Source organism: Oncorhynchus mykiss, chromosome 18, assembly GCF_057628025.1.
Source record: "Oncorhynchus mykiss isolate SJ-2025 chromosome 18, ASM5762802v1, whole genome shotgun sequence".
NCBI classification, from domain to species: domain Eukaryota; kingdom Metazoa; phylum Chordata; class Actinopteri; order Salmoniformes; family Salmonidae; genus Oncorhynchus; species Oncorhynchus mykiss.
This window is the reverse complement of record NC_143039.1, coordinates 23,161,822-23,187,500: the sequence shown is the minus strand read 5'-3', so window position 1 is coordinate 23,187,500 and position 25,679 is coordinate 23,161,822. Positions and strand designations below refer to the sequence as shown.

Genomic DNA, 25,679 nt, shown 5'->3' with positions numbered 1-25,679 from the left:
CTATATAGTACATATATTTACATTGCCAAAGCAAGTCAAATAGATCATAAACAAAAGTAAAATAAACAATAAAAATGAACTGGTTATTACATTTGTCTCTCTCTCTCTTGGGATTTAAAATGCACACACACACACCTGCAGAGGTGGGGGAAATAACCTGTAGCAGGGGCTCCCCAGGAGAAAGGCTGGCTCCCCCTGGTATAAGGTACTTCATTTTGAGCTGTCCATTCAACACTCCCAGTTTTCTAATGGCCCTGGTCAGCACCATGGATAGCGGCTGCCAAGAGCTACTTCACACACAGAGACAAACAAAACAACAAGTACAAGCTATTGAGGCCGGGTGTATTTAGCAAACAAGTGCTAGGCCCTCTACCAAGCATCCAGGCAGCTATAAGCCAGAGCAGGATGTGAACGTATAACCATCTGCTGGGAGTCTGGGTCAGAAGCCTGTAGAAGACAAGCTGACACAGTCTTTCTCTCTCGCTCTCTCTTCATCATTTTCCTGCCTCATGATGCCATCTATATCTATAAGTGCACCAGTCCCTCCTGCAGCAAAGCAGCCCCACAACATGATGTTGCCACCCCCGTGCTTCATGGTTGGGATGGTGTTCTTCGGCTTGCAAACCTCCCTTTTTTTCCTCCAAACATAACAATGGTCATTATAGCCAAACAGTTTCATCAGACCAGAGGACATTTCTCCAGAAAGTATGATCTTTGTCCCCATGTGTAGTTGCAAACCGTAGTCTGTTTTTTTATGGTGGTTTTGGAGCAGTGGCTTCTCCCTTGCTGAGCGGCCTTTCAGGTTATGTCGATATAGGACTCGTTTTACTGTGGATATAGATACTTTTGTACCTGTTCCCTCCAGCATCTTCACAAGGTCCTTTGCTGTTTTTCTGGGATTGATTTGCACTTTTCACACCAAAGTACGTTCATCTCTAGGAGACAGAACGCATCTCCTTCCTGAGCAGTATGATGGCTGCATGGTCCCATGGTGTTTATAGTTGTGTACTATTGTTTGTACGGATGAACGTGGTACCTTCAGGCATTTGGATATTGCTCCCAAGGATGAGTCAGACTTGTGGAGGTCTACAATTGTGTAGACCTATTAAAAATAAAGGTGTATGCATGGTTCTTTATAGATCTCTAATAGATTCTGTACAGTACGGTTCATAATAATGCCTGGAATGGAGTGAATGGAATGGTATCAAACACATGGAACAATATGTGTGATGTGTTTGATACCATTCCATTAATTCCATTCAAGCCATTACAATAAGCCTGTCCTCCCAAATGAAGATGCCACCAGCCGCCTGTGAATTCAGTGGTAGATTTCCCAGTGTGCCTTCGAGCGAATTGTAGTGTTACCACCCATGACTTGTTAGTGACAGAGAAAGGGTTGTTGCATTCATTAATTTTCAATCCTGTGGCCTTCACCAAGTAGAGATACTAAGTGAACATGTTATCTTTAAAATGTTATTATTTTAAACAATACAATACATATTACATAATGCCTTTTTATACAGTGTCCTGAAACTCAAGGTTACATGTCACGACAGACCTGCAAGTCATTTTATGCTGTTTTGCACCAGCAAATGTCATTCTTATTGGAATCCATTAAAAGTGGGGATATCCAATATTTGCAATGTTTATTCACCCACAACGTGCATTCAGAATGACTGCTAGGTTTGGGAAGACTAACGTATGAGACTACCTTAAGCATCTAAACTGGAACAACCATTTCAGTAACAGGTTCAATAAGTCCAAATAACAAATTAAATTAGTTTATAAAAATGTATGCTATTTATATTTGAGTAGCATAAGATTAAATAATCAATCAATGTACATGCAAAACATATAGATATTTAGTATTTTATAAGGATCACAATGAGCTAGTGCTAAAGCAACAGCTACTTTTCCTGGGGTCCACATATTGAAACAAAAATCTACCAGCAATAGAGAATGCTGGGAAATATGATAATGATGGGCACAATTTTGTTACAACTCTGGTTATTAACACAAACAATGTGATTATTTTTCAACTCTTCCTGTGTTAATTTAACTCTTCCAGTGTTAATGTAACTCTTCCAGTGTTAATGTAACTCTTCCAGTGTTAATTTAACTCCCGAATCAACACTAGAAATGTTACACTGAAAAATAAACACTATTAACACTGGCCAATTTGCTGTGTGCTATGAAAGGGACACATCTGGAGGCTTCCATACATTTCAAGAACCTTTTAGAATTCTGAAGAACTGTAGATGCCACATCAAGAAACCCCACTTAACTCAAAGGCTATTTATCAGTCTAGAGTTCTCCAAGGAACCTTAAAGGCATAGTTCGTGATTTTGGCAATGAATCCCTTTATCTCTTTCAACAGAGTCAAATGAACTCATGGATACAATTTTGATGTATATGCATCCAGTATGAAGGAAGTTAGAGGCAGTTTCATGAGCCAACGCTAACTAGCGTTAGTGCAATAACTGGAAGTCTATGAGAACAGCTAGAACAACAAATGTCGCTATTGCTAGTTAGCAACTTCCTTCACACTGCAGCACAGACATAAAAATGGCCTCCACGAGTTAATCTGACTCTGGGGAAGTAGATAAAGGGCATCACTGCCAAATATCGAACTGTCCCTTTAAGAGCTGGGGAAGAACTATTTAAGAACCTTATTTTTTTCAGTGTAGGCCTACTAGAAAAATAACCTATTTGGGGAAGTGAGAAAAGACGTGGTAGGCCTTGTGTAATTCAAAGTTGGCCTAAATGTTCCATTGTTGGTGCAGCATATGTCGCATTGCTTTGCATGAGATGCTATAGGCCTTTGTGTTGGAATATCTGATGATGTTATTTATAGATCAAAATAAAAAAAAATGCTGTGTATATCTCAGCGTGTATTTACAGTCATGGCAACGTATCTAGGTGAGCTGCATCAACAGCCTTGATGTCCAATTCGTATGCAGCCTTAGTGAATTCTTAATATCGACGTAAAGGGGAAACATTGCGTTTAGGTTTAGGGCCGCAGAGTGTTTGACTGGGCCAGTACTGAGCTGAGCCCGTGGAAGTGTTGCAGAAGTGAGCATTACTGCAGTGATACAAACCCGAACAACCCCGAGTGAGAACAGCGGCAGCCACAGCACAGCGAAAAGACGCAGCCTCGAGACAGTCTGCAGCTAAATAGAATTGGCATAACAGGCCCTACAATCACCCGAAAAAAGTTCCGCTAGAGCTGAAATCTATGTGTTGCTGTGTCGTTGCGTTTGAGGGATTTGTTTTTGTGTGTTGGCTTTTTTCCTGCTGCGCTTCTGGCACGCGCGCGCTCAACACACACACACACACACACACACATACACACACAACACCAGCAGCAGCAGTGGGGTCTGCGCAAATAAGTTATTCACCCCCTCCTCTCCCCCTGCGCTCACTTGGTGCACAATTGCGATTGCAGCTACAACACACCAGCAACCACAAGCTTGCGCCTAACAGTGCAGTAACAGGGGAGAAACACACACACACACACACACACACACACACACACACAGGGGGGTCACTCTTTCAGTCTCTCACTCACCAGTTGGGTTCTTGGTTTTCTTGAGACTCTTGCCACAAAGACACTGCAGCATATGCGATCCTTTGCTGTAAATGTTCCAAAGAAACCTCATCGATTTGGTCGAGGAGCGCTCCAGCAGCCTAGACACCCTCATGGGGACTCGCTCCCCCCGCTTGCATAACAGCCAGGTCCCGTTGGGCTTAGCTCTGCGACTCGGCCCAACCAGCTGGACCATAGAACAGAACAGATGAATCCCCGGGTCCTTCGCGTTGGCGCTTAGCTGCAGAAACGCTTCGTTATACCTCAGAATGAAGGCGAATGCTGCAGTTTCCTCCACTTGCTCCTGCTCCTTAACGGTATCGCTGTTGCGGGTACTGCTGCTGCCGCCTGGCCGGCGCGTCAGAAGCCCAAATAGACTCTTTAGATCGCATCTGCCGCACAGGGGGAGCGGTGCGGCAGACAGACATGCGGAGCTAGCGTGCAGTCGGCGAAACGCAGGGGATTTCTGGACAAAAAACCATTGCATATTAGTTCGTACGTTCCCGGGGTGAGGGTGGATATGGGATCGGTCCGTTAGTGAACCCGTAGGGGTGCCATCCCTATGCGAACACTGCAGCGGAGCTTCCTAACCAACAACGCATAGCCAAACGCTGGAGCCCCGAATCCAAATCTAGTCGCGTCGTCACGTTGGTGAAGGCTACTCGCTTTTACTGTAAATCCCAGCAGGAATCAATCCCTTCGTTCCTGCGTCTTTAAAAAAAACGTGTTTAATATTTAATAAAGCCTAGGCTTTTTAAAATTAATAATCCATGCTTCTCTGATAGAGTCCCAGTGCACTGCTACTGCTCTCCTATCCGGGTAGTTTCTGTTTTCTCTTTCCCCCTCTTCTTTTCCTCTCTTTCTCACCTTGTTGATGAAAATAAGCTGACTATGGCCCTCCCTTCTCCCAAAAGTATAACGCATCCGGTAGGGATGTGTGTGCGTGGTCCCGTACCCCTGCGCTGGAGAGAGGCGGGCGCGAGGAGGAGGGGGGGGGGGGGGGGGGGGGGGGGGGGGGGGGGGGGTGAGAGGGAGGAGAGGGAGGAGGGGTTCAAGCCAAGATATCCGCTTTCCATTACGTAGACACGTGGTTTCCACATCATCACCTACGAACGAGACGCTCCCCCAGTTTTGGTAAAAGTGACTCGAGATATCGTCACTTCACCGGTAGGCTCGCGCTCTCCCGTCTTTTCCAGTCACTTCCAAACTGTGATTGGAGTTTTCCATTGGGGGGAGAACATAGGCTGAGGCTCACGCAGGTGGGTAAAACGTCCAGTGCGTTGTATGTAAAATAATAGAGCAACAATTATCCTGTAGTTTATTGATAAGTGCTTTCTAGCTAGAAATCGTAATGTGTGTGTGTGTGTGTGTGTGTGTGTGTGTGTGTGTGTGTGTGTGTGTGTGTGTGTGTGTATGTGTGTGTGTGTGTGTGTGTGTGTGTGTGTGTGTATTCCAGCAGATACATTGAAGTGCAGCGCTGCAGCATTGAGCAGCATTTTGTTGGCTATAACCGCTCTCCGTGGACCTGACCTGCTCCACCCGCATAGCACCAGCTCGACATCCGGTGCTGAAAGGACAGCGCCAGGACCAGCATCATATCAGTGGTGACGCATTCTCCCATTTTCCCTGCATGTTCTGCCATATATAATTAGTTTCGATTCTAACTTTCGACAAGAGAGCCATATTGCCCAGCCTTGAACCCCCAAGAAAGGTAAAAATAATAGCAATAGAGCGGGTGATAACTCTATTCATGCAAGGCACTACCGCTTTATTTGAACAACGTTGTTTAGTCACTTCTCAGTGTTCAAGGCCAACGCTTAGCGCTATTACACAACACATAAACAGCTCAGAACATGGCAGCAGACGAAGAGGTAAAATATTGCATAGGAGGTCGGCTGTGGTGTGTATAGAACTACCACAGTCAAAACTCTTTTCCATTTTCTTAAAATGTGTTTCTAAATATAAGGTTATAATATACAGTGCCCTGGGAAAGTATTCACCCCCTTTGACTTTTTCCACATTTTGTTATGTTACAGCCTTATTCTAAAATGGATTAATAAAAATTAAAAATCTACACACAATACCTCCATTGATCATCCTTGAGATGTAACTACAACTTGATTGTAGTCCCTCGCGGTAAATTAAATTGATTGGACATGATTTGGAAAGGCACACACCTGTCTATATAAGGTCCCACAGTTGACAGTGCATGTCAGAGAAAAAAACAAGCCATGAGGTCGAAGGAATAGTCCGTAGAGCTCCAAGACAGGATTGTGTCGAGGCACAGATCTGGGGAAGAGTACCAAGAACACAGTGGTCTCCTCATTTTTAAATGGAAGAAGTTTGGAACCACCAAGGCCAAACTGAGCAATCAGGGGAGAAGGGCCTTGGTCAAGGAGGTGACCAAGAACCCGATGGTCACTCTGACAGAGCTCCAGAATTACTCTGTGGAGATGGGAGTACCTTCCAGAAGGACAACCATCTCTACAACACTCCATCAATCAGGCCTTTGTGGTAGAGTGGCCAGACAGATGCCACTCCTCAGTAAAAGGCACATGACAGCCCACTTGGAGTTTGCCAAAAGGCACCTAAAGACTCTCAGACCATGAGAAACAAGATTCTCTGGTCTGATGAAACCAAGACTAAATTCTTTGGCCTGAATCTCAAGCTTCACGTGCGGAGGAAACCTGGCACTATCCCTGTGGTGAAGCATGGTGGTGGCAGCACCATGCTGTGGGGGTATTTTTCAGGTACAGGGACTGGGAGACTAGTCACGATCGAGGGAAAGATGAACGGAGCAATTGTACAGCGAGATCCTTGATGAAAACCTGCTCCAGAGTACTCAGGACATCAGAATGGAGCAAGGGTTTACTTTCCAACAGGACAGCGACCCTAAGCACACAGCCAAGACAACATAGGTGTGTCTTCAAGACAAGTCTCTGAATGTCCTTGAGTGGCCCAGCCAGAGCCCAGACTTGAACCCATGTCTGGAGAGACCTGAAAATAGCTGTGCAGCAACGCTCCCCATCCCACCTGACAGAGCTTGAGAGGATCTGCATAGGATAATGGGAGAAACTCCCCAAATACAGGTGAGCCAAGCTTGTAGTGTCATACCCAAGAATACTTGAGGCTGTAATTTCTGCCAAAGGTGCTTCAACAAAATACTGAGTAAAGGGTCTGAATACTTATGTAAATGTGATATTTCTGTATAGTTAAAACATTTTTTTTTTTTTGCAAAAACTAATAGAAACCAGATTTTGCTTTTTCATTTTGGGGTATTGTGTGTAGATTAATAAAAAAACAAAGATTTAATACATTTTAGAATAAGTCTGTAATGTAACAAAATGTGGAAAAAGTCAAGAGGTATGAATACTTTCAGAAGGCAATGTATATATATATATAAAAATATATATACACTGCTCAAAAAAGGGAACACTAAAATAACACATCCTAGATCTGAATATTCTTATTAAATACTTTTTTCTTTACATAGTTGAATGTGCTGACAACAAAATCACACAAAAATGATCAATGGAAATCAAATTTATCAACCCATGGAGGTCTGGATTTGGAGTCACACTTAAAATTAAAGTGGAAAACCACACTACAGGCTGATCCAACTTTGATGTAATGTCCTTAAAACAAGTCAAAATGAGGCTCAGTAGTGTGTGTGGCCTCCACGTGCCTGTATGACCTCCCTACAACGCCTGGGCATGCTCCTGATGAGGTGGCGGATGGTCTCCTGAGGGATCTCCTCCCAGACCTGGACTAAAGCATTCGCCAACTCCTGGACAGTCTGTGGTGCAACGTGGCGTTGGTGGATGGAGCGAGACATGATGTCCCAGATGTACTCAATTGGATTCAGGTCTGGGGAACAGGCGGGCCAGTCCATAGCATCAATGCCTTCCTCTTGCAGGAACTGCTGACACACTCCAGCCACATGAGGTCTAGCATTGTCTTGCATTAGGAGGAACCCAGGGCCAACTGCACCAGCATATGGTCTCACAAGGGGTCTGATGATCTCATCTCGGTACCTAATGGCAGTCAGGCTACCTCTGGCGAGCACATGGAGGGCTGTGCAGCCCCCCAAAGAAATGCCACCCACACCATGACTGACCCACCGCCAAACCGGTCATGTTGGAGGATGTTGCAGGCAGCAGAACGTTCTCCATGGTGTCTCCAGACTGTCACATGTGCTCAGTGTGAACCAGCTTTCATCTGTGAAGAGCACAGGGCGCCAGTGGCGAATTTGCCAATCTTGGTGTTCTCTGGCAAATGCCAAACGTCCTGCACGGTGTTGTGCTGTAAGCACAACCCCCACCTGTGGACGTCGGGCCCTCATACCACCCTCATGGAGTCTGTTTCTGACCATTTGAGCAGACACATGCACATTTGTGGCCTGCTGGAGGTCATTTTGCAGGGCACTGGCAGTGCTCTTCCTGCTCCTCCTTGCACAAAGGCGGAGGTAACGGTCCTGCTGCTGGGTTGTTGCCCTCCTACGGCCTCCTCCACGTCTCCTGATGTACTGGCCTGTCTCCTGGTAGCGCCTCCATGCTCTGGACACTACGCTGACAGACACAGCAAACCTTCTTGCCACATCTCGCATTGATGTGCCATCCTGGATGAGCTGCACTACCTGAGCCACTTGTGTGGGTTGTAGACTCCATCTCATGCCACCACTAGAGTGAAAGCACTGCCAGCATTCAAAAGTGACCAAAACATCAGCCAGGAAGCATAGGAACTGAGAAGTAGTCTGTGGGCACCACCTGCAGAACCACTCCTTTATTGGGGGTGTATTGCTAATTGCCTATAATTTCCACCTGTTGTCTATTCCATTTGCACAACAGCATGTGAAATGTATTGTCAGTCAGTGTTGCTTCCTAAGTGGACAGTTTGATTTCACAGAAGTGTGATTGACTTGGAGTTATATTGTGTTGTTTAGGTGTTCCCTTTATTTTTTTGAGCAGTGTATATATACAGTGCCTTGCGAAAGTATTCGGCCCCCTTGAACTTTGCGACCTTTTGCCACATTTCAGGCTTCAAACATAAAGATATAAAACTGTATTTTTTTGTGAAGAATCAACAACAAGTGGGACACAATCATGAAGTGGAATGACATTTATTGGATATTTCAAACTTTTTTAACAAATCAAAAACTGAAAAATTGGGCGTGCAAAATTATTCAGCCCCCTTAAGTTAATACTTTGTAGCGCCACCTTTTGCTGCGATTACAGCTGTAAGAGGCTTGGGGTATGTCTCTATCAGTTTTGCACATCGAGAGACTGAATTTTTTTCCCATTCCTCCTTGCAAAACAGCTCGAGCTCAGTGAGGTTGGATGGAGAGCATTTGTGAACAGCAGTTTTCAGTTCTTTCCACAGATTCTCAATTGGATTCAGGTCTGGACTTTGACTTGGCCATTCTAACACCTGGATATGTTTATTTTTGAACCATTCCATTGTAGATTTTGCTTTATGTTTTGGATCATTGTCTTGTTGGAAGACAAATCTCCGTCCCAGTCTCAGGTCTTTTGCAGACTCCATCAGGTTTTCTTCCAGAATGGTCCTGTATTTGGCTCCATCCATCTTCCCATCAATTTTAACCATCTTCCCTGTCCCTGCTGAAGAAAAGCAGGGCCAAACCATGATGCTGCCACCACCATGTTTGACAGTGGGGATGGTGTGTTCAGCTGTGTTGCTTTTACACCAAACATAACGTTTTGCATTGTTGCCAAAAAGTTCAATTTTGGTTTCATCTGACCAGAGCACCTTCTTCCACATGTTTGGTGTGTCTCCCAGGTGGCTTGTGGCAAACTTTAAACTACACTTTTTATGGATATCTTTAAGAAATGGGTTTCTTCTTGCCACTCTTCCATAAAGGCCAGATTTGTGCAATATACGACTGATTGTTGTCCTATGGACAGAGTCTCCCACCTCAGCTGTAGATCTCTGCAGTTCATCCAGAGTGATCATGGGCCTCTTGGCTGCATCTCTGATCAGTCATCTCCTTGCATGAGCTGAAAGTTTAGAGGGACGGCCAGGTCTTGGTAGATTTGCAGTGGTCTGATACTCCTTCCATTTCAATATTATCGCTTGCACAGTGCTCCTTGGGATGTTTAAAGCTTGGGAAATCTTTTTGTATCCAAATCCGGCTTTAAACTTCTTCACAACAGTATCTCGGACCTGCCTGGTGTGTTCCTTGTTCTTCATGATGCTCTCTGCGCTTTTAACGGACCTCTGAGACTATCACAGTGCAGGTGCATTTATACGGAGACTCGATTACACACAGGTGGATTGTATTTATCATCATTAGTCATTTAGGTCAACATTGGATCATTCAGAGATCCTCACTGAACTTCTGGAGAGAGTTTGCTGCACTGAAAGTAAAGGGGCTGAATAATTTTGCACGCCCAATTTTTCAGTTTTTGATTTGTTAAAAAAGTTTGAAATATCCAATAAATGTCGTTCCACTTCATGATTGTGTCCCACTTGTTGTTGATTCTTCACAAAAAAATACAGTTTTATATCTTTATGTTTGAAGCCTGAAATGTGGCAAAAGGTCGCAAAGTTCAAAGGGGCCGAATACTTTCGCAAGGCACTGTATATATATATATATATATAAATATATATACTTTTTTGAATATATATTTTTTGAATATACAATATACACAGTTTGGACACACCTACTCATTCAAGGGTTTTTCTTTATGTTCACTTGTTGGCTGCTTTTCCTTCCCTCTGCGGTCCAAGTCATCCCAAACCATCTCAATTGGGTTGAGGTCAGGTAATTGTGGAGACCAGGTCATCTGATGCAGCACTCCGTCACTCTCCTTCTTGGTCAAATAGCCCTTACACAGCCTGGAGGTGTGTTGGGTCAATGTCCCACTAAGCGCAAACCAGATGGGAGGGTGTATCACTGCAGCCATGCTGATTAAGTGTGCCTTGAATTCTAAATAAATCACAGACAGTGTCACCAGCAAAGCACCCACACACCATCACACCTCCTCCTCCATGCTTCACGGTGGGAACCACACATGCGGAGATCATCCGTTCACCTACTCTGAGTCTCACAAAGACACCGCGGTTGCAACCAAAAATCGCAAATTTGGACTCATCAGAACAAAGAACAGATTTCCACCGGTCTAATGTCAAGTGCTCGTGTTTCTTGGCCCAATTAAGTCTCTTCTTCTTATTGGTGTCCTTTAGTAGTGATTTCTTTGCAGCAATTCAACCATGAAGGCCTGATTCACCTGGTCTCCTCTGAGCAGTTGACGTTGAGATGTGTCTGTTGCTTGAACTCTGTGAAGCATTTATTTGGGCTGCAATTTCTACTGGTAACTCTAATGAACTTATCCTATGCAGCAGAGGTAACTCTGGGTCTTCCTTCCCTGTGGTGGTCCTCATGAGAGACAGTTTCATTACAGCGCTTGATGGTTTTTGCAACTGCGCTTGAAGAAACTTTCAAAGTACTTGAGATTTTCCAGATTGACTGACCTTCATGTCTTAAAGTAATGATGGACTGTCGTTTCGCTTTGCTTATTTGACCTGTTCTTGCCATAACATGGACTTGGTATTTTACCAAATAGGGCTATCCTCTGTATACCACCCCTACCTTGTCACAACACAACTGATTGTCTCAAACTCATTAAGAAGGAAAGAAATTCCACAAATGAACTTTTAACAAGGCACACCTGTTAATTGAAATGCATTCCACGTGACTACCTCATGAAGCTGGTTGAGAGAATGCCAAGAGTGTGCAAAGCTGTCATCAAGGCAAAGGGTGGCTACTTTGAGGAATTTCAAATATAAAATATATTTTGATTTGTTTAACACTTTTTTGGTTACTTCATGATTCCATGTGTTATTTCATAGTTTTGATGTCTCATTATTATTATACCATGTAGAAAATAGTAAAAATAAAGAAAAACCCTTGAATGAGTAGGTGTGTCTGTATATATATTTTATTATTATTTATATTTCATAGGCTACACCCAGGCTGTAAAATCCGTGCTACTTTCTGCATTCCATTCCAAAATCATTTTTCCTTCGACTCTCCTTGCCAGAGAGAGAAGGCTTGTTTTTCACAATGCAATTCCACCCTCATCTACTTCAGTTTTCAGAATGGATTTCGGCGACCCTCTACCAGAGCGAGAGAACAGTTGGAGTGTGTGAGAGAGAGAGCTCCTCATTCATTGATCTTTGTCACAGTACTGAATGGGCAGGCCACTCCTGGGACTATCATATGGTTGCCCTGTCAGCCACCATTAAATAGCTCTCAATGACAGACCTGGCTGGTACTGGTCCTTTCAGATACTGTCTGCTTCCTAAATGGCACACTTCTCCATACAGAGTGCACTAGTATATGAACCCCCCCATTTCCTTGCTCATTATCTCTCTACCTCTCTCTCTCTCTCTCTCTCTTTATTTCTCTCTCTTCTCTCAGACAACACCTTTTACTTATTTGCAAGTCTTTAAAAACACATATTACATTCCAAAAACAATTCAAAGATGGGCACATCCCCATGGCAACAGAACAACTAAACTCAACCTTGGATAACTGCAGTGATTGCTTTACTCTATACAATCATTGTGGTCCATCAATTGTCAATATGCCCCAAGAGAACTGTGGTGTGGTGTGGTGTGGTATGGTGTGGTGTGTGTGTGTGTGTGTTTGTGTGTGTGCTGCATCACTCAGAGAATGTAATTTTATTACAGCTGAGTCTACACACCAGAGGGGGGTCTCTAACATAATAAAGCCTAAGCAGAAAGCCTCTACAGTACTATAGGCTTTAACCTCTGGTGGTTAGAGAAGACTAGAGCACTCAGATGTGCGACCAGTATATTCAATCACATGCATTGGATTAGGACTTCCAGACTGTCTGCAGTACATTGGAGAATACAAGATGGTCCTTCTATTGATGAACTACTGTCTATATGTTTGATTCATCACAGACACAATGTATAGGTGATTGTGCCGTATGTTCTTTATTCTATCATTTGAGACCAAAAACACAAACAACATTAGCAATGTATCATTATAACCATTAAAAGGTTTTGGAGTAGCAATACCTCTTCCCCTAGTTGAGCACACATGTTCTACAGCAGGCTACCAAACACCTATTAGTGAATCAAAGAGGTTTATGAGGCGCTGATTTCTGCTTAATATCACCACCTGCTGGCCATTCAAAACACTGACAGGCAGCTACACTACATATGTAAACTAACTCTGCCATATGTGCCTAACATAACTAGTCAGGTCATGGAAATGTAATAGATGATAATAAAATATCTTGAAAGTGGTTGAGAGACACGGACAGACAGACAGACAGACTTTGCTCCTCTGTCCCTCTCACATGTATTCTGGTGAAATCTGCCTGATCGTGCGATAGCTGACATTCTGTTGAAGTAAAACGAAACGAGAGCGCTGCGTGACCAGGCTAACTCTCTCACAGATGCCAGACACTGTTCTTCCTCTTGCTGTGCTGCTGCTGCTGGGCCAGACGGGAGAGCACCTGTCTTCTGTGAAACACCACCAGACGGCGCTGTAGAGTAGGGCTCACACCCTCCATAGTGACCTCACTCTGCCCGTACCTGGCCCCAGCTGTCCCCTGCGCCCAAAACCCCTCACTGCAGCATAGCTAGGGAGAAGGAGAAAGAGGGGGATGGGAGGGGGAGAGAGGGAGAAAGGAGAGGAGCAGCAGAGGGAGGGGGAGAGCTCATAAATGTTGAGCATTTTTCAGTCTGAAAAAAGTACTACTCAAAGTATTACTATAAATCATTACAATTATGTAATCATGGTTAGCCCACCTGTTGGAGCCTCTTGCAGGTCTGGGAGATATTCTTAATATCTGCCCACTCCAGGAAGGACAGGATGTTCAGGAGCAGCCAATCAGGGAGCCGGACCAGGTAGTCATAGCGATGCCAACACAGGTTCACCACATAGTCCAGAGTGTGTGGACCAAACACTCGCCCTATGTGACCTGTGAAGGAACCCCCCCCCCCCCCACACACACACACATTCTCATTCAATAAAATGTTATTTGAAATAGTAAGTTTATTGGCATATATTCTAAATAAATCATATGATCCTTGGAATTGGACAATACAAGCATTTGAATGTGTATTATTGCTATGGACAATTAAAAGGATATTGTGGGAGTAGGCTCTCTCCTTCCATGTCTAGACTTGCCCATCGGGTGACAGATTGATTGTTCGGTTTTATATAAAATAATTATTTATGGAGGGTATGCATTTGTGTGACCTAAAATAGCACTTTATCTCTAACGCACGCACACACACACACTACCTTGTGCGTGGCTATCCTGTAGGAAGTCTGTGTGTGATTTCTTGTTTTCTGCAGGTTGTGGTTTCTCGTGTCGTAGAGGACAGGACACTCTCCACACCTTGAAAACCACCTACGACCAAACCAGGTCTACATGATTACAAGTTATTAATAGCCTAACAGCTTACAAATGTAGCCAGTTAGTTACAAAACACACTCTATTCACTTGACTGTGTAAATGACTATTCCCCATTACTGTGGCATTTAAATGGGAAGTTTTGTTCTTTATCATTTTTATATTTCATTAAAACTCTACCATGTGTCTAGCCCAGAGACTGATCCACATCTGTAGCAGAGCCCTAAAGCTGATGATATTTCCAGGGTTGCATTCCCTCTCTCCCCTCGTCTGACATAGTTTATGAAACAGCTTTGAAATGCTGCACCTAAAATACATCCCGAAGTCAGTGCAATAGACTAAGCTAGGTGTTTGTACTGTTCCTGTTCCTGTAGGTGTCTGTACTACACCTGTAGGTGTCGGTATTTTTCCTGTAGTTGTCTGGACTGTACCTGTGTCTGTAGGTGTCTATACTGTTCCTGTAGGTGTCTGTACTGTACCTGTAGGTGTCTGTACCGAACCTGTAGGTGTCTGTACTGAACCTGTAGGTGTCTGTACTGAACCTGTAGGTGTCTGTACTGAACCTGTAGGTGTCTGTACTGAACCTGTAGGTGTCTGTACTGAACCTGTAGGTGTCTGTACTGTACCCGTAGGTGTCTGTACTGAACCTGTAGGTGTCTGTACTGTTCCTGTAGGTGTCTGTACTGTTCCTGTAGGTGTCTGTACTGTACCTGTAGGTGTCTGTACTGTACCTGTAGGTGTCTGTACTGTACCTGTAGGTGTCTGTACTGTACCTGTAGGTGTATATACTGTTCCTGTATGTGTCTGTACTGTACCTGTAGCTGTCTGTACTGTGTCTGTGGTTGTCTGTACTGCTCCTGTGGTTGTCTGTACTGCACCTGTGGTTGTCTGTACTGTACCCGCGTCTGCTGGTGTCTGTACGGTACCTGCAGGTGTCTGTACTCTTCCTTTAGTTGTCTGTACTGTACTTGTAGGTGTCTGTGCTGTACCTGTAGGTGTCTGTGCTGTACCTGTAGGTGTCTGTGCTGTACCTGTAGGTGTCTGTGCTGTACCTGTAGGTGTTTGTACGGTACCTGCAGGTGGCTGTACTGTGCCTGCAGTTGTCTGTACTGTACCTGTAGTTGTCTGTGCTGTACCTGTACTGTGTCTGTCTGTACTGTACCTGTAGGTGTCTGTGCTGTACCTGTAGGTGTCTGTGCTGTACTTGTAGGTGTTTGTACGGTACCTGCAGGGGGCTGTACTGTGCCTGCAGTTGTCTGTACTGTACCTTTAGGTGTCTGTGCTGTACCTGTAGGTGTCTGTGCTGCATCTGTAGTTGCCTGTACTGTGTCTGTGGTTGTCTGTACTGTACCTGTAGTTGTCTGTATCATGTCTTTAGTTGCCTGTACTGTGTCTGTGGTTGGCTGTACTGTACCTGTAGGTGTCTGTGGTTGTCTATACTGTACCTGTAGTTGTCTGTAGTTGCCTGTACTGTATCTGTTGTCGGCTGTACTGTACCTGTAGGTGTCTGTACTGTGTCTGTGGTTGGCTGTACTGTACCTGTAGGTGTCTGTACTGTGTCTGTGGTTGGCTGTACTGTACCTGTAGGTGTCTGTACTGTGTCTGTGGTTGGCTGTACTGTAACTGTAGGTATCTGTACTAGAGGTCGGCTGATTAATCTGAATGGCCGATTAATTAGGGCCGATTTCAAGTTTTCATAACAATCGGAAATCTGTATTTTTGGGTGCCGATTTGCAGATTTTAAAATATTTTTTATACCTTTATTTAACTAGGCAAGTCAGTTAAGAACACATTCTTATTTTCAATGACGGCCTAGGAACAGTGGGTTAACTGCCTCGTTTAGGGGCAGAACGACAGATTTTCACCTTGTCCGCTTGGGGGATACAATCTTGCAACCTTACAGTTAACTAGTCCAACACAATAACGACCTGCCTCTCTCTCGTTGCACTCCACAAGGAGACTGCCTGTTACGCGAATGCAGTAAGCCAAGGTAAGTTGCTAGCTAGCATTAAACTTATCTTATAAAAAAACAATCAATCATACTCACTAGTTAACTACACATGGTTGATGATATTACTAGATATTATCTAGCATGTCCTGCGTTGCATATAATCTGACTGAGCATTATACAAGCATCTAAGTATCTGACTGAGCGGTGGTAGGCAGAAGCAGGCACGTAAACATGAATTCAAACAGCACTTTTGTGCGTTTTGCCAGCAGCTCTTCGTTGTGCGTCAAGCATTGCGCTGTATATGACTTCAAGCCTATCAACTCCCGAGATGAGGCTGGTGTAACCGAAGTGAAATGGCTAGCCAGTTAGCGCGCACTAATAGCGTTTCAAACATCACTTGCTCTGAGCCTTCTAGTAGTTGTTCCCCTTGCTCTGCATGGGTAACGCTGCTTCAATGGTGGCTGTTGTCGTTGTGTTGCTGGTTCGAGCCCAGGGAGGAGCTAGGGACGGAAGCTATACTGTTACACTGGCAAGTGCCTATAAGTATTGTTGTAATTGTCATTATTAGAAAAACATTTGTAAAAAAGTGGCCGATTAAATCGGTATCGGCGTTGAAAAATCATAATCGGTCGACCTCTAATCTGTACTGTACCTGTAGTTGTCTGTGATGTACCCGTGTCTGTGGTTGTCTGTGCTGTACCTGTAGGTGTCTGTAGTTGCCTGTACTGTGTCTGTGGTTGTCTGTACTGCACCTGTAGTTGTCTGTACAGCACCTGTAGTTGTCTGTACCACGTCTTTAGTTGCCTGTACTGTGTCTGTGGGTGGCTGTACTGTACCTGTAGGTGTCTGTACTGTGCCTGTGGTTGTCTGTACTGTACCTGTGTCTGGGTGACTGTGAGTTGGTGGTAATCCTTACAGGGAGGTGCAGCCTGTTGACTGATCTCATACAAACACTCTGAGAGGAGAGAAGACATGATCTCTATACTACTAACACACACAGCCTCAGAAACTTTCATATGATATTTTGTGTGCGTGTGTGAAGGTGCTGGCAGACAAGGAGGGTGTGGGAGTGGGTGTCATGTGTGCCAACACTGTTTTCAGGACCTACTGTTTGCCAATTCAACTATTTGCTGAGTTACGAGGTACAATAAGTACATAGCCATGGGTTTGTCTACGATTGAGTGCGTGTGTGTGTGTGTGTGTGTGTGTGTGTGTGGTTGAGGGGAAGGATGAGAATTATGGAGAGTGACGTGTGATATTACCCAGCACTCATTTCCTGACGACTCAAACTGAATTCTTCCACTGTTCTATGTTCGCTACATACTTCAATCTGAGACTGCCATCGTTGAAGTCGTTAGTGGTGACGTCAAAATGAAAGGTCATGTACAACACAAAGTTGTCAGTGATTGTATTATCTCTAACCAATCAGAGTATCAAAGCCAATGACAAATTTTCACAACACTACTTTACCCACGTGTTCTGGCTTTGCTCCAACCCATCGGTTTCTGGGACCAATCAGAGCGCTTAGAATGCGTTTGCGTTCTAGAAATTGTCAGGGAGGTACTCAGATCCAGACTAATTGCAGAGAATAAACTTACATCCATGGACGTGGCGTAGCGTTTGGCCGGAGCAGGGAGTTTGGGTTGCCAGGCAACAGCATTCATTGTTTACAACAATGTCAAGGCACCATGCTCCTTCTGTTCAACTTCTCCTAGCCAGTCTCTCAATCATAACTCTTTCTGTTCCACCTTCCACACGTTTTTACTCTGTATCCGGGCCATTTCTACGTTTTGAGGGGAAGTGAGGGGGAAATAAGAGGCTTCTGGTCATAGTGGGTGTCATATGTGTCAACACTGTTTTCAGAACCTGTTTGCCAGTTCAACTCTTTGCTGAGTTACGAGGTACATTAAGTGGCCATGGATTTGTCTAGGATTGAAAGTGGAGTAGATGTGTGTGTGGTTGAGGGGTAAGCTGAGAAATCTAGAGCTTAAATGTGTGATATTGCCCAGCACTCATTTACAATAATGTCAAGGCACCATGCTCCTTCTGTTCAACTTCTCCTAACCAGTCTCTCAACCACAACTCTTTCTGTTCCGCCTTTCACACATTCTTACTCTGTATCTGGGTCGTTTCTCACATTTGAGAGGAAGTGATGGGGAAATAAGAGGCTGGGAAATACCAAAGACTACACTACTACTAAAGACTACTACTACCTGTTTGATTTTTGTGATATTTAGTTGATACAAATTTTATTGGAGATTTACACATTTGGAGCAAAATGAATCACAAGCTAAAATCAAATCTACATTTCATTCCGAAAACCTGTCCCCTCTGTTCGTCCCTCTATCCTTTGCACAGTTGACTATTTCAAAATGTCTAAAGTACTGAATGGCACTGCCCATGCTAAAAGAGCTTTTGGGCACTAGAGTCCTCTATCTCTATGAGAAAGCCCTCAGTGGCGTGTCAAAGCAGCCATTAGTGCACATACATAAAGATGAGTTAAAGATTTTCTACCTTCATGGTGGAAACCTAAATATCACTTGAGCCGTGTTCGAATACTCATACTAACCGCATTAACCGTACTATTTGTGACGTGAATTGAGTATATAGTAGCGTATTGGTCATAGTATGGATATAGTTAGTATGCCAAAAGTTCCCAGATGTCATACTCAATTCACCAAAATATGAAGTATACACACAGAGGACACTATTTCTGTACTTTAGGGCCCCTAATGCAATTCTTCAGGAAATGGGCATGGCTTCACATCGTTTTCCGATATGAAGATAATGGCGGAAAATATGCAGCCGAAGTACGAGAGCGGATAGAAATTCATTGTTTTAACTATTTAAGACAAATGTTAAGCAACGTAATAAAGTAATGATTTTTCAAATAAGTTACTTTACACGTTATGTTGGCTGACAATTTGTTAGCTATGCTGTCCTTACGAACCATATTGCATATCATTACAACAGTATGTATGTTAACTACCTACCTAACCTTAGTTGGCTACTAACTTATACATCAATATAGGCTAACTAACTAACTACCCAATGTTTATTGACGTCATTCTTAGCTTAGCTATATGGTACAGTCGTTGTGCGTCCTCAATGGACATTCGGGTGCTTTCGTGAATTCGCTCTGGCTATCTACTCTGACTTCAAAGGATCCTGTCTGAGTGGTGCCTAGTGTGCTTATGTCTGCATAACGAGGAAGTAGGAAAAAAACATGATTAAAATGGTGTCCAAATAAATAAAAAAAATCTAAATATACACATTACGAGATATTTGACAAAATACAGTGCCTTGCGAAAGTATTCGGCCCCCTTGAACTTTGCGACCTTTTGCCACATTTCAGGCTTCAAACATAAAGATATAAAACTGTATTTTTTTGTGAAGAATCAACAACAAGTGGGACACAATCATAAAGTGGAACGACATTTATTGGATATTTCAAACTTTTTTTAACAAATCAAAACTGAAAAATTGGGCGTGCAAAATTATTCAGCCCCTTTACTTTCAGTGCCGCAAACTCTCTCCAGAAGTTCAGTGAGGATCTCTGAATGATCCAATGTTGACCTAAATGACTAATGATGATAAATACAATCCACCTGTGTGTAATCAAGTCTCCGTATAAATGCACCTGCACTGTGATAGTCTCAGAGGTCCGTCAAAAGCGCAGAGAGCATCATGAAGAACAAGGAACACACCAGGCAGGTCCGAGATACTGTTGTGAAGAAGTTTAAAGCCGGATTTGGATACGAAAAGATTTCCCAAGCTTTAAACATCCCAAGGAGCACTGTGCAAGCGATAATATTGAAATGGAAGGAGTATCAGACCACTGCAAATCTACCAAGACCTGGCCGTCCCTCTAAACTTTCAGCTCATACAAGGAGAAGACTGATCAGAGATGCAGCCAAGAGGCCCATGATCACTCTGGATGAACTGCAGAGATCTACAGCTGAGGTGGGAGACTGTCCATAGGACAACAATCAGTCGTATATTGCACAAATCTGGCCTTTATGGAAGAGTGGCAAGAAGAAAGCCATTTCTTAAAGATATCCATAAAAAGTGTTGTTTAAAGTTTGCCACAAGCCACCTGGGAGACACACCAAACATGTGGAAGAAGGTGCTCTGGTCAGATGAAACCAAAATTGAACTTTTTGGCAACAATGCAAAATGTTATGTTTGGCGTAAAAGCAACACAGCTCATCACCCTGAACACACCATCTCCACTGTCAAACATGGTGGTGGCAGCATCATGGTTTGGGCCTGCTTTTCTTCAGCAGGGACAGGGAAGATGGTTAAAATTGATGGGAAGATGGATGGAGCCAAATACAGGACCATTCTGGAAGAAAACCTGATGGAGTCTGCAAAAGACCTGAGACTGGGACGGAGATTTGTCTTCCAACAAGACAATGATCCAAAACATAAAGCAAAATCTACAATGGAATGGTTCAAAAATAAACATATCCAGGTGTTAGAATGGCCAAGTCAAAGTCCAGACCTGAATCCAATCGAGAATCTGTGGAAAGAACTGAAAACTGCTGTTCACAAATGCTCTCCATCCAACATCACTGAGCTCGAGCTGTTTTGCAAGGAGGAATGGGAAAAAAAATTCAGTCTCTCGATGTGCAAAACTGATAGAGACATACTTGGGGTAAAAATATATATATATTTTACAAAAGAGGGCAACTAAGTTGTGCTTCAAATGTGTAGTCATGGCTCAGAATAGCGTATTATGAATCAGAATTTGTCATAGCTATAAGCTATATTAGCAGACTTACAGCTGTAATCGCAGCAAAAGGTGGCGCTACAAAGTATTAACTTAAGGGGGCTGAATAATTTTGCACGCCCAATTTTTCAGTTTTTGATTTGTTAAAAAAGTTTGAAATATCCAATAAATGTCGTTCCACTTCATGATTGTGTCCCACTTGTTGTTGACTCTTCACGAAAAAATACAGTTTTATATCTTTATGTTTGAAGCCTGAAATGTGGCAAAAGGTCGCAAAGTTCAAGGGGGCCGAATACTTTCGCAAGGCACTGTAGAAAGACACACATCTCTCTCTCTCATATATATATATATAGGAAACAATGGGGCGACTTCAGAGTTCCATGAGTAATATTTTGTTGTTTACATTTTAACTACAAACAACGTGTCTTATTGCCAACAATATCAAAACACGCATTGTGACGTAGAACATTCGGAAGGCGAGTTGATGCTCAATAGAACTAATAGGAGCTGGCAGGGTGAAAAATGCCCTAAAATTAGGCCTGTTTTTTTCGTGATTACTTCAAAACTATGGCAAGAAGCTGGGGCATATGGAAATATTACGAAACTGGGCTCCATGACGGATGTGATGAACTAGTTTTTATCAGAAAAAAGCATTGTTAAAAATGTCATGTGTCCGGCCTATTACAGTCACCAACGCTCTGGATAACATGAACACTGACAAACCAGGTCTGCTAGGGCGAGTAAAATGGTCAGTGGGCTCATTTGAGTCTGGAAGTAGCTAGCAAGCTAGCCAACGTTAGCTTGGGTGCCATTGTAAGGTCAGAACGCTCAAATGAAATGAAATCAAAGTTTGTCACATGCGCCAAATACAACAGGTGAAATGCTTACTTATAGGCTCTGACCAATAGTGAAAAAAAGGTATTAGGTGAACAACAGGTAAGTAAAGAAATAAAAACAACAGTAAAAAAACAGTAGCGAGGCTATATACAGACACCGGTTAGTCAGGCTGATTGAGGTAGTATATACACATGTAGATATGGTGAATGTAGATATGCATATATGATGAACAGAGAGCAGCAGTAGAGTAAAAGAGGGGTTGGCGGGTGGCGGGACACAATGCAGATAGCTCGGTTAGCCAATGTGAGGGAGCACTGGTTGGTCGGGCCAATTGAGGTAGTATGTACATGAATGTATAGTTAAAGTGACTATGCATATATGATAAACAGAGAGTAGCAGCAGCGTAAAAGAGTGGTTGGGGAGGCACACAATGCAGATAGTCCGGGTAGCCATTTGTTTACCTGTTCTGGAGTTTTATGGCTTGGGGGTAAAAACTGTTGAGAAGCCTTTTTGTCCTAGACTTGGTACTCCAAGTGCGAAACGCTCTGAATTTACGAGCGAACTCTGGCACTCCAGATGGAATTTAAGAACGCACCCAAATTCGTAAAATGTCTAACTAGTAATTTGTTAAGGTTGCATAGCAACAGCATCAACTTCTGGTAGACATGCGAAGAACTTGTACACTCAACAGGAAACAATGGGAAGACCTCAGAGTTCCATGATAGCCTGAGCAGAACCGAAACTTCTTCTTCTTAGCCAAAAGGACGAGAAGGATACTGTTCGTTTACAGTATGCTAAAATGAACTAATAGTATATACTCATTAAGTATGTAGTACACAGTATGTTAGTATGGGTTTTCGAACACAGCTTTAGTGCTTGCCTCAGTTTACTCTATTTAACACGCCGACAAGGTGCATTGTCCTGGGCTGCAAACCACCAGTTTCCACTCTTTTCCAAAAGACTACATCGTATTCCGAAAATTGGTGGGATTCGCCTCCTTACACGAGAATGGCGTGTTGAACGGCACTCAGATACGCGAGGCTCATTTCAGCAAAGAATGTTTTCGACTCCATACACCGAGAAAGTGATTGTTGTGGGATGACGCGGTTCCCACGATTTGTCCCAGCGATAGCCCGAGCAGAACCGATACTTCTTCACCATATGTTAGCCAAAATGACGAGAAGAAGCAACACAGACCGATCCAAGAAGTTCAGGATAGACCACGCGTGGATTATTCTGTTATCCAGAACAGCAGGGAGCCGAAACGGTGAGTAGAGAGTTAATGATGGAGGCTACGTCACGTCAACGTACTGAGCGTCACTTCTGATAAACCAAGGAAAGGCTCCCGAGGAAAAACTGTTACATTATAGCAGATATTTGCTATTTCATCAAATTAAACGAACAACAATCAGGCATAATCTATATTGTCACGGAAATATGGAATGTGTGTTTCATTGGCTTTTTGAGAATTGATAGGTGAGTTAAAATGTACATTTTCGAACGAACTATGTGCTATTGTTTACACAGTAAGCTAGCTTGAGTTCGGCTAAATCTATTTGGGAATGAACTAGCATACTTTCATTCTGTGAACATGGTTGGAATTATGCCTCTACAATGTCGGATGTGAATCTAGATTAAACTAGTGTCAAATGTTGACACCTGCACACTCAACGTTGTTAGTGATATAGATTTCCTGATGTACAGATGTGCTACAATGCTAGCTTGTAAATTTGTATGCATTTGGACAACTGTTAAGTTACGTTGTCATTACTAATGTATTACTAACAACACTTATGTATTACATACATTCAGTCTTATTCAAATAAACAACAATCCATAATTAAAACGGCAAGTTTTTCACTCCCCTCTGTGTCCAGTGAGCTCCAGTCAATGGATGCCGTGGTGGAGGTTAAGGAGTCAGAGACAGCCATGGCGGGTTTTAAGGAGTCAACGGAAGCCACAATGGACGTTAAGAAGTCAATTTCAGCCGTCATGCACGTTAAGGAGTCCATGCCAGTCATAATTGAAGTTAATGAGTCAGAGTCAAAAGAAGCCGTTGTGGACATTAAGGAGTCACAGGGAGCTGTTATGGAACTCAAGAGGCAGTCTTCCTCCTCTGGCGGCCAGGGGCGGGACAGAGACCGGGAGTCGGACAGCTATCTCCAGCACCTCCAGTGTCCCCACTGTCTGCTCCAGTGTAAGAGCCACTGCAGCTACCTCATCCACATCGCTAAGATCCATCCAAGCCGCCTGGATGACACGCCTGTGGGTCGCCTGGGCAACGCCATCTTCTACCAGCGCACGGCACGGCTGTTCCACTGCAGCTTGTGTTTCCACACGGCCAGGGAGTTTCCTCGCCTCTACGACCACCTGCTCACCTGCCACTGCCTCTCTGGGAAGGGCCAGGGTGAGGAGGGAGAAGGGGATGAGCGTAGGGGGGAGGGGGGAGAAGAACAGGAAGGTATCAGTGTAGACGTGCTGTCAAAAGACAGTAGTCATCCTCTCAGTGAGCCCAAGGCAGAAGAGGAGGATGAGGACAAAGGAGGAGTGAAGCAAGAGGAGGAAGGTAGGAAAAGAGGACTAGAGGAGATGGAGGGAGGCGAGGACAATGAAGAGGACTCCCGCTCAGCCGGCAGCCCCATGAAACGAAAAAGAAGCTCTACGGCAGGCAGTGAGGAAGATGATCATGATGAAGAGGAAGAGGAGCTACAGACCAACAACAACAAAAAAAGTGACAAACACAAAAAGCAGGAAGAGGCCTTCCTGACCAAATATATCCAGCGCCAGGGGGGTCGCTACAACTGTCGCCTGTGCGGCAAGCGCTCCAAGATGAAGGGCCATGCCATCTACCACGTGAGCTACAAGCACGACGTGCCCAAACCTTACTGCTGTAAAGAGTGTAGCAAGGCCTTCATACTAGAGTATTCGCTACTCAACCATATCTACCACAACCACAGACAGGGCATGTACCGCTGCCTCTTCTGCCCCTTCAGCTCTGACGTGGTGTGGGGCATAAAACGTCATGGCAACCGCTGCAATGCCCGAAGCGGGGAGGGGGAGGAGGGGGAGGGCAGCAATGGAGAAGAGTGATTGGTTAATGGTTGCTAACACATACTGTACCTTCGTAATCAGGAGAAGGGACTCCAGGCCTACATTATCTAAGTTCTAGAATCTCTTTGCATTGTGCATCTACTAGGCTAGTAACCCTAGGTACAGTAGATTCCACTGTCACAGAGGTGTAGATTCTCAGTGAAGTATGTATTTACTTCCTCTGTACACACAGTGATGAAGAATGAGGTACTTTGTCATTCTGTAGACTTTTCCTGATATACTGGAGCTGATGGACTCAAATATAGAATATGTACTTTGTGAACTCGAAAAACAGCGTTAATATGTACATGACAGCTGTTGATGACTCATAATGCTACACAATGAAACTAAAAACACGTTTTTTTTGTGTGTTTTTTACCTGCCTTTGTATTGTCTTTATTACATGGGATGTGTTCGTCTCTTTGAAAACAATACAATAAAAAGAATACATCAATTTTAGGTACAATTTAGCCGACTTCCTCTGTTATAGAAGTCTTGACACACACCCACACCTGCAGCACAGGAGGTGTGAAACAGTTTGTTTCCTGTCCTGCAGGTGTGTGTGTGTGTTTTGGGGCTGTTCCTTACCTCTCCACTGTGGTTTCCTCAACTAACAGTTTTTTTGTTGTGAGTAGGCTACAGCAGTGTCTCACAACCCATTCTGGTATTTCATACACTGAACAAAAATAAATGCCACATGTAAAGTGTTGGTCCCATGTTTCATGAGCTGAAATAAAAAAAAAATGCAGAAATGTTCCATATGCACAAAAAATGTATTTCTCTCAGATTTTGTGGACAAATTTGTTTACATCCCTGTTAGTGACTATTTCTGAGGAATATTTCTGTCTGTAATAAAGCCCTTTTGTGGGGAACAACTCATTCTGATTGGCTTCAGCTTGGCTCCGCAGTGAGTTGGCCTGGCTGCCAAGTGGGTGGGCCTATGCCCTCCCAGGACCACCCATGGCTGTGCCCCTGCCCAGTCATGTGAAATCCATAGATTAGGGCCAACTGAATATATATCAATATACTGATTCTTATATGAACTGTAACTCAGTAAAATCTTTGAAA

The 25,679-nt window shown here is 43.7% G+C and overlaps 3 protein-coding genes across 4 annotated transcripts in view; 1 reads left to right on the top strand and 2 right to left on the bottom strand.

Moving 5' to 3' along the window:
- Positions 1–4,550, bottom strand: part of LOC110495637 (fibroblast growth factor 14) — a 56,559-nt gene extending 52,009 nt beyond the window's left edge. Inside the window, exon 1 of the mRNA XM_036951979.2 lies at positions 3,569–4,550. Within this exon, the coding sequence (XP_036807874.1) occupies positions 3,569–4,073 (505 nt within the window). The 5' untranslated portion in view covers positions 4,074–4,550. The remainder of the gene's footprint in view (positions 1–3,568) is intronic.
- Positions 4,551–12,543: 7,993 nt separating this feature from the next.
- Positions 12,544–22,787, bottom strand: LOC110495451 (F-box only protein 36). Of its 2 annotated transcripts, none has more exons than XR_005037384.2 (4): positions 21,983–22,787; positions 13,890–16,907; positions 13,391–13,563; positions 12,544–13,221 (listed from the first exon to the last, which is right to left on the bottom strand). XR_005037384.2 is itself a non-coding variant. In XM_021570719.3 (4 exons), the coding sequence occupies exons 1-4, from the start codon at positions 16,966–16,968 to the stop codon at positions 13,030–13,032; spliced, it is 612 nt and encodes a 203-aa protein (XP_021426394.2). In that variant the 5' UTR covers positions 16,969–17,183; the 3' UTR covers positions 12,544–13,029. The 2 variants fall into 2 exon arrangements, 1 of the variants encoding a protein (XP_021426394.2); XM_021570719.3 differs by lacking the exon at positions 21,983–22,787 and having other exon boundaries at positions 13,890–13,998; positions 16,831–17,183.
- Positions 21,347–25,317, top strand: LOC110495443 (uncharacterized). The gene is given in 4 exon segments (XM_021570685.3): positions 21,347–21,424; positions 22,407–22,455; positions 22,458–22,788; positions 23,399–25,317. Coding segments are annotated over 4 exon segments (1,671 nt in total). The 3' UTR covers positions 24,612–25,317.
- Positions 25,318–25,679: the final 362 nt, after the last annotated feature.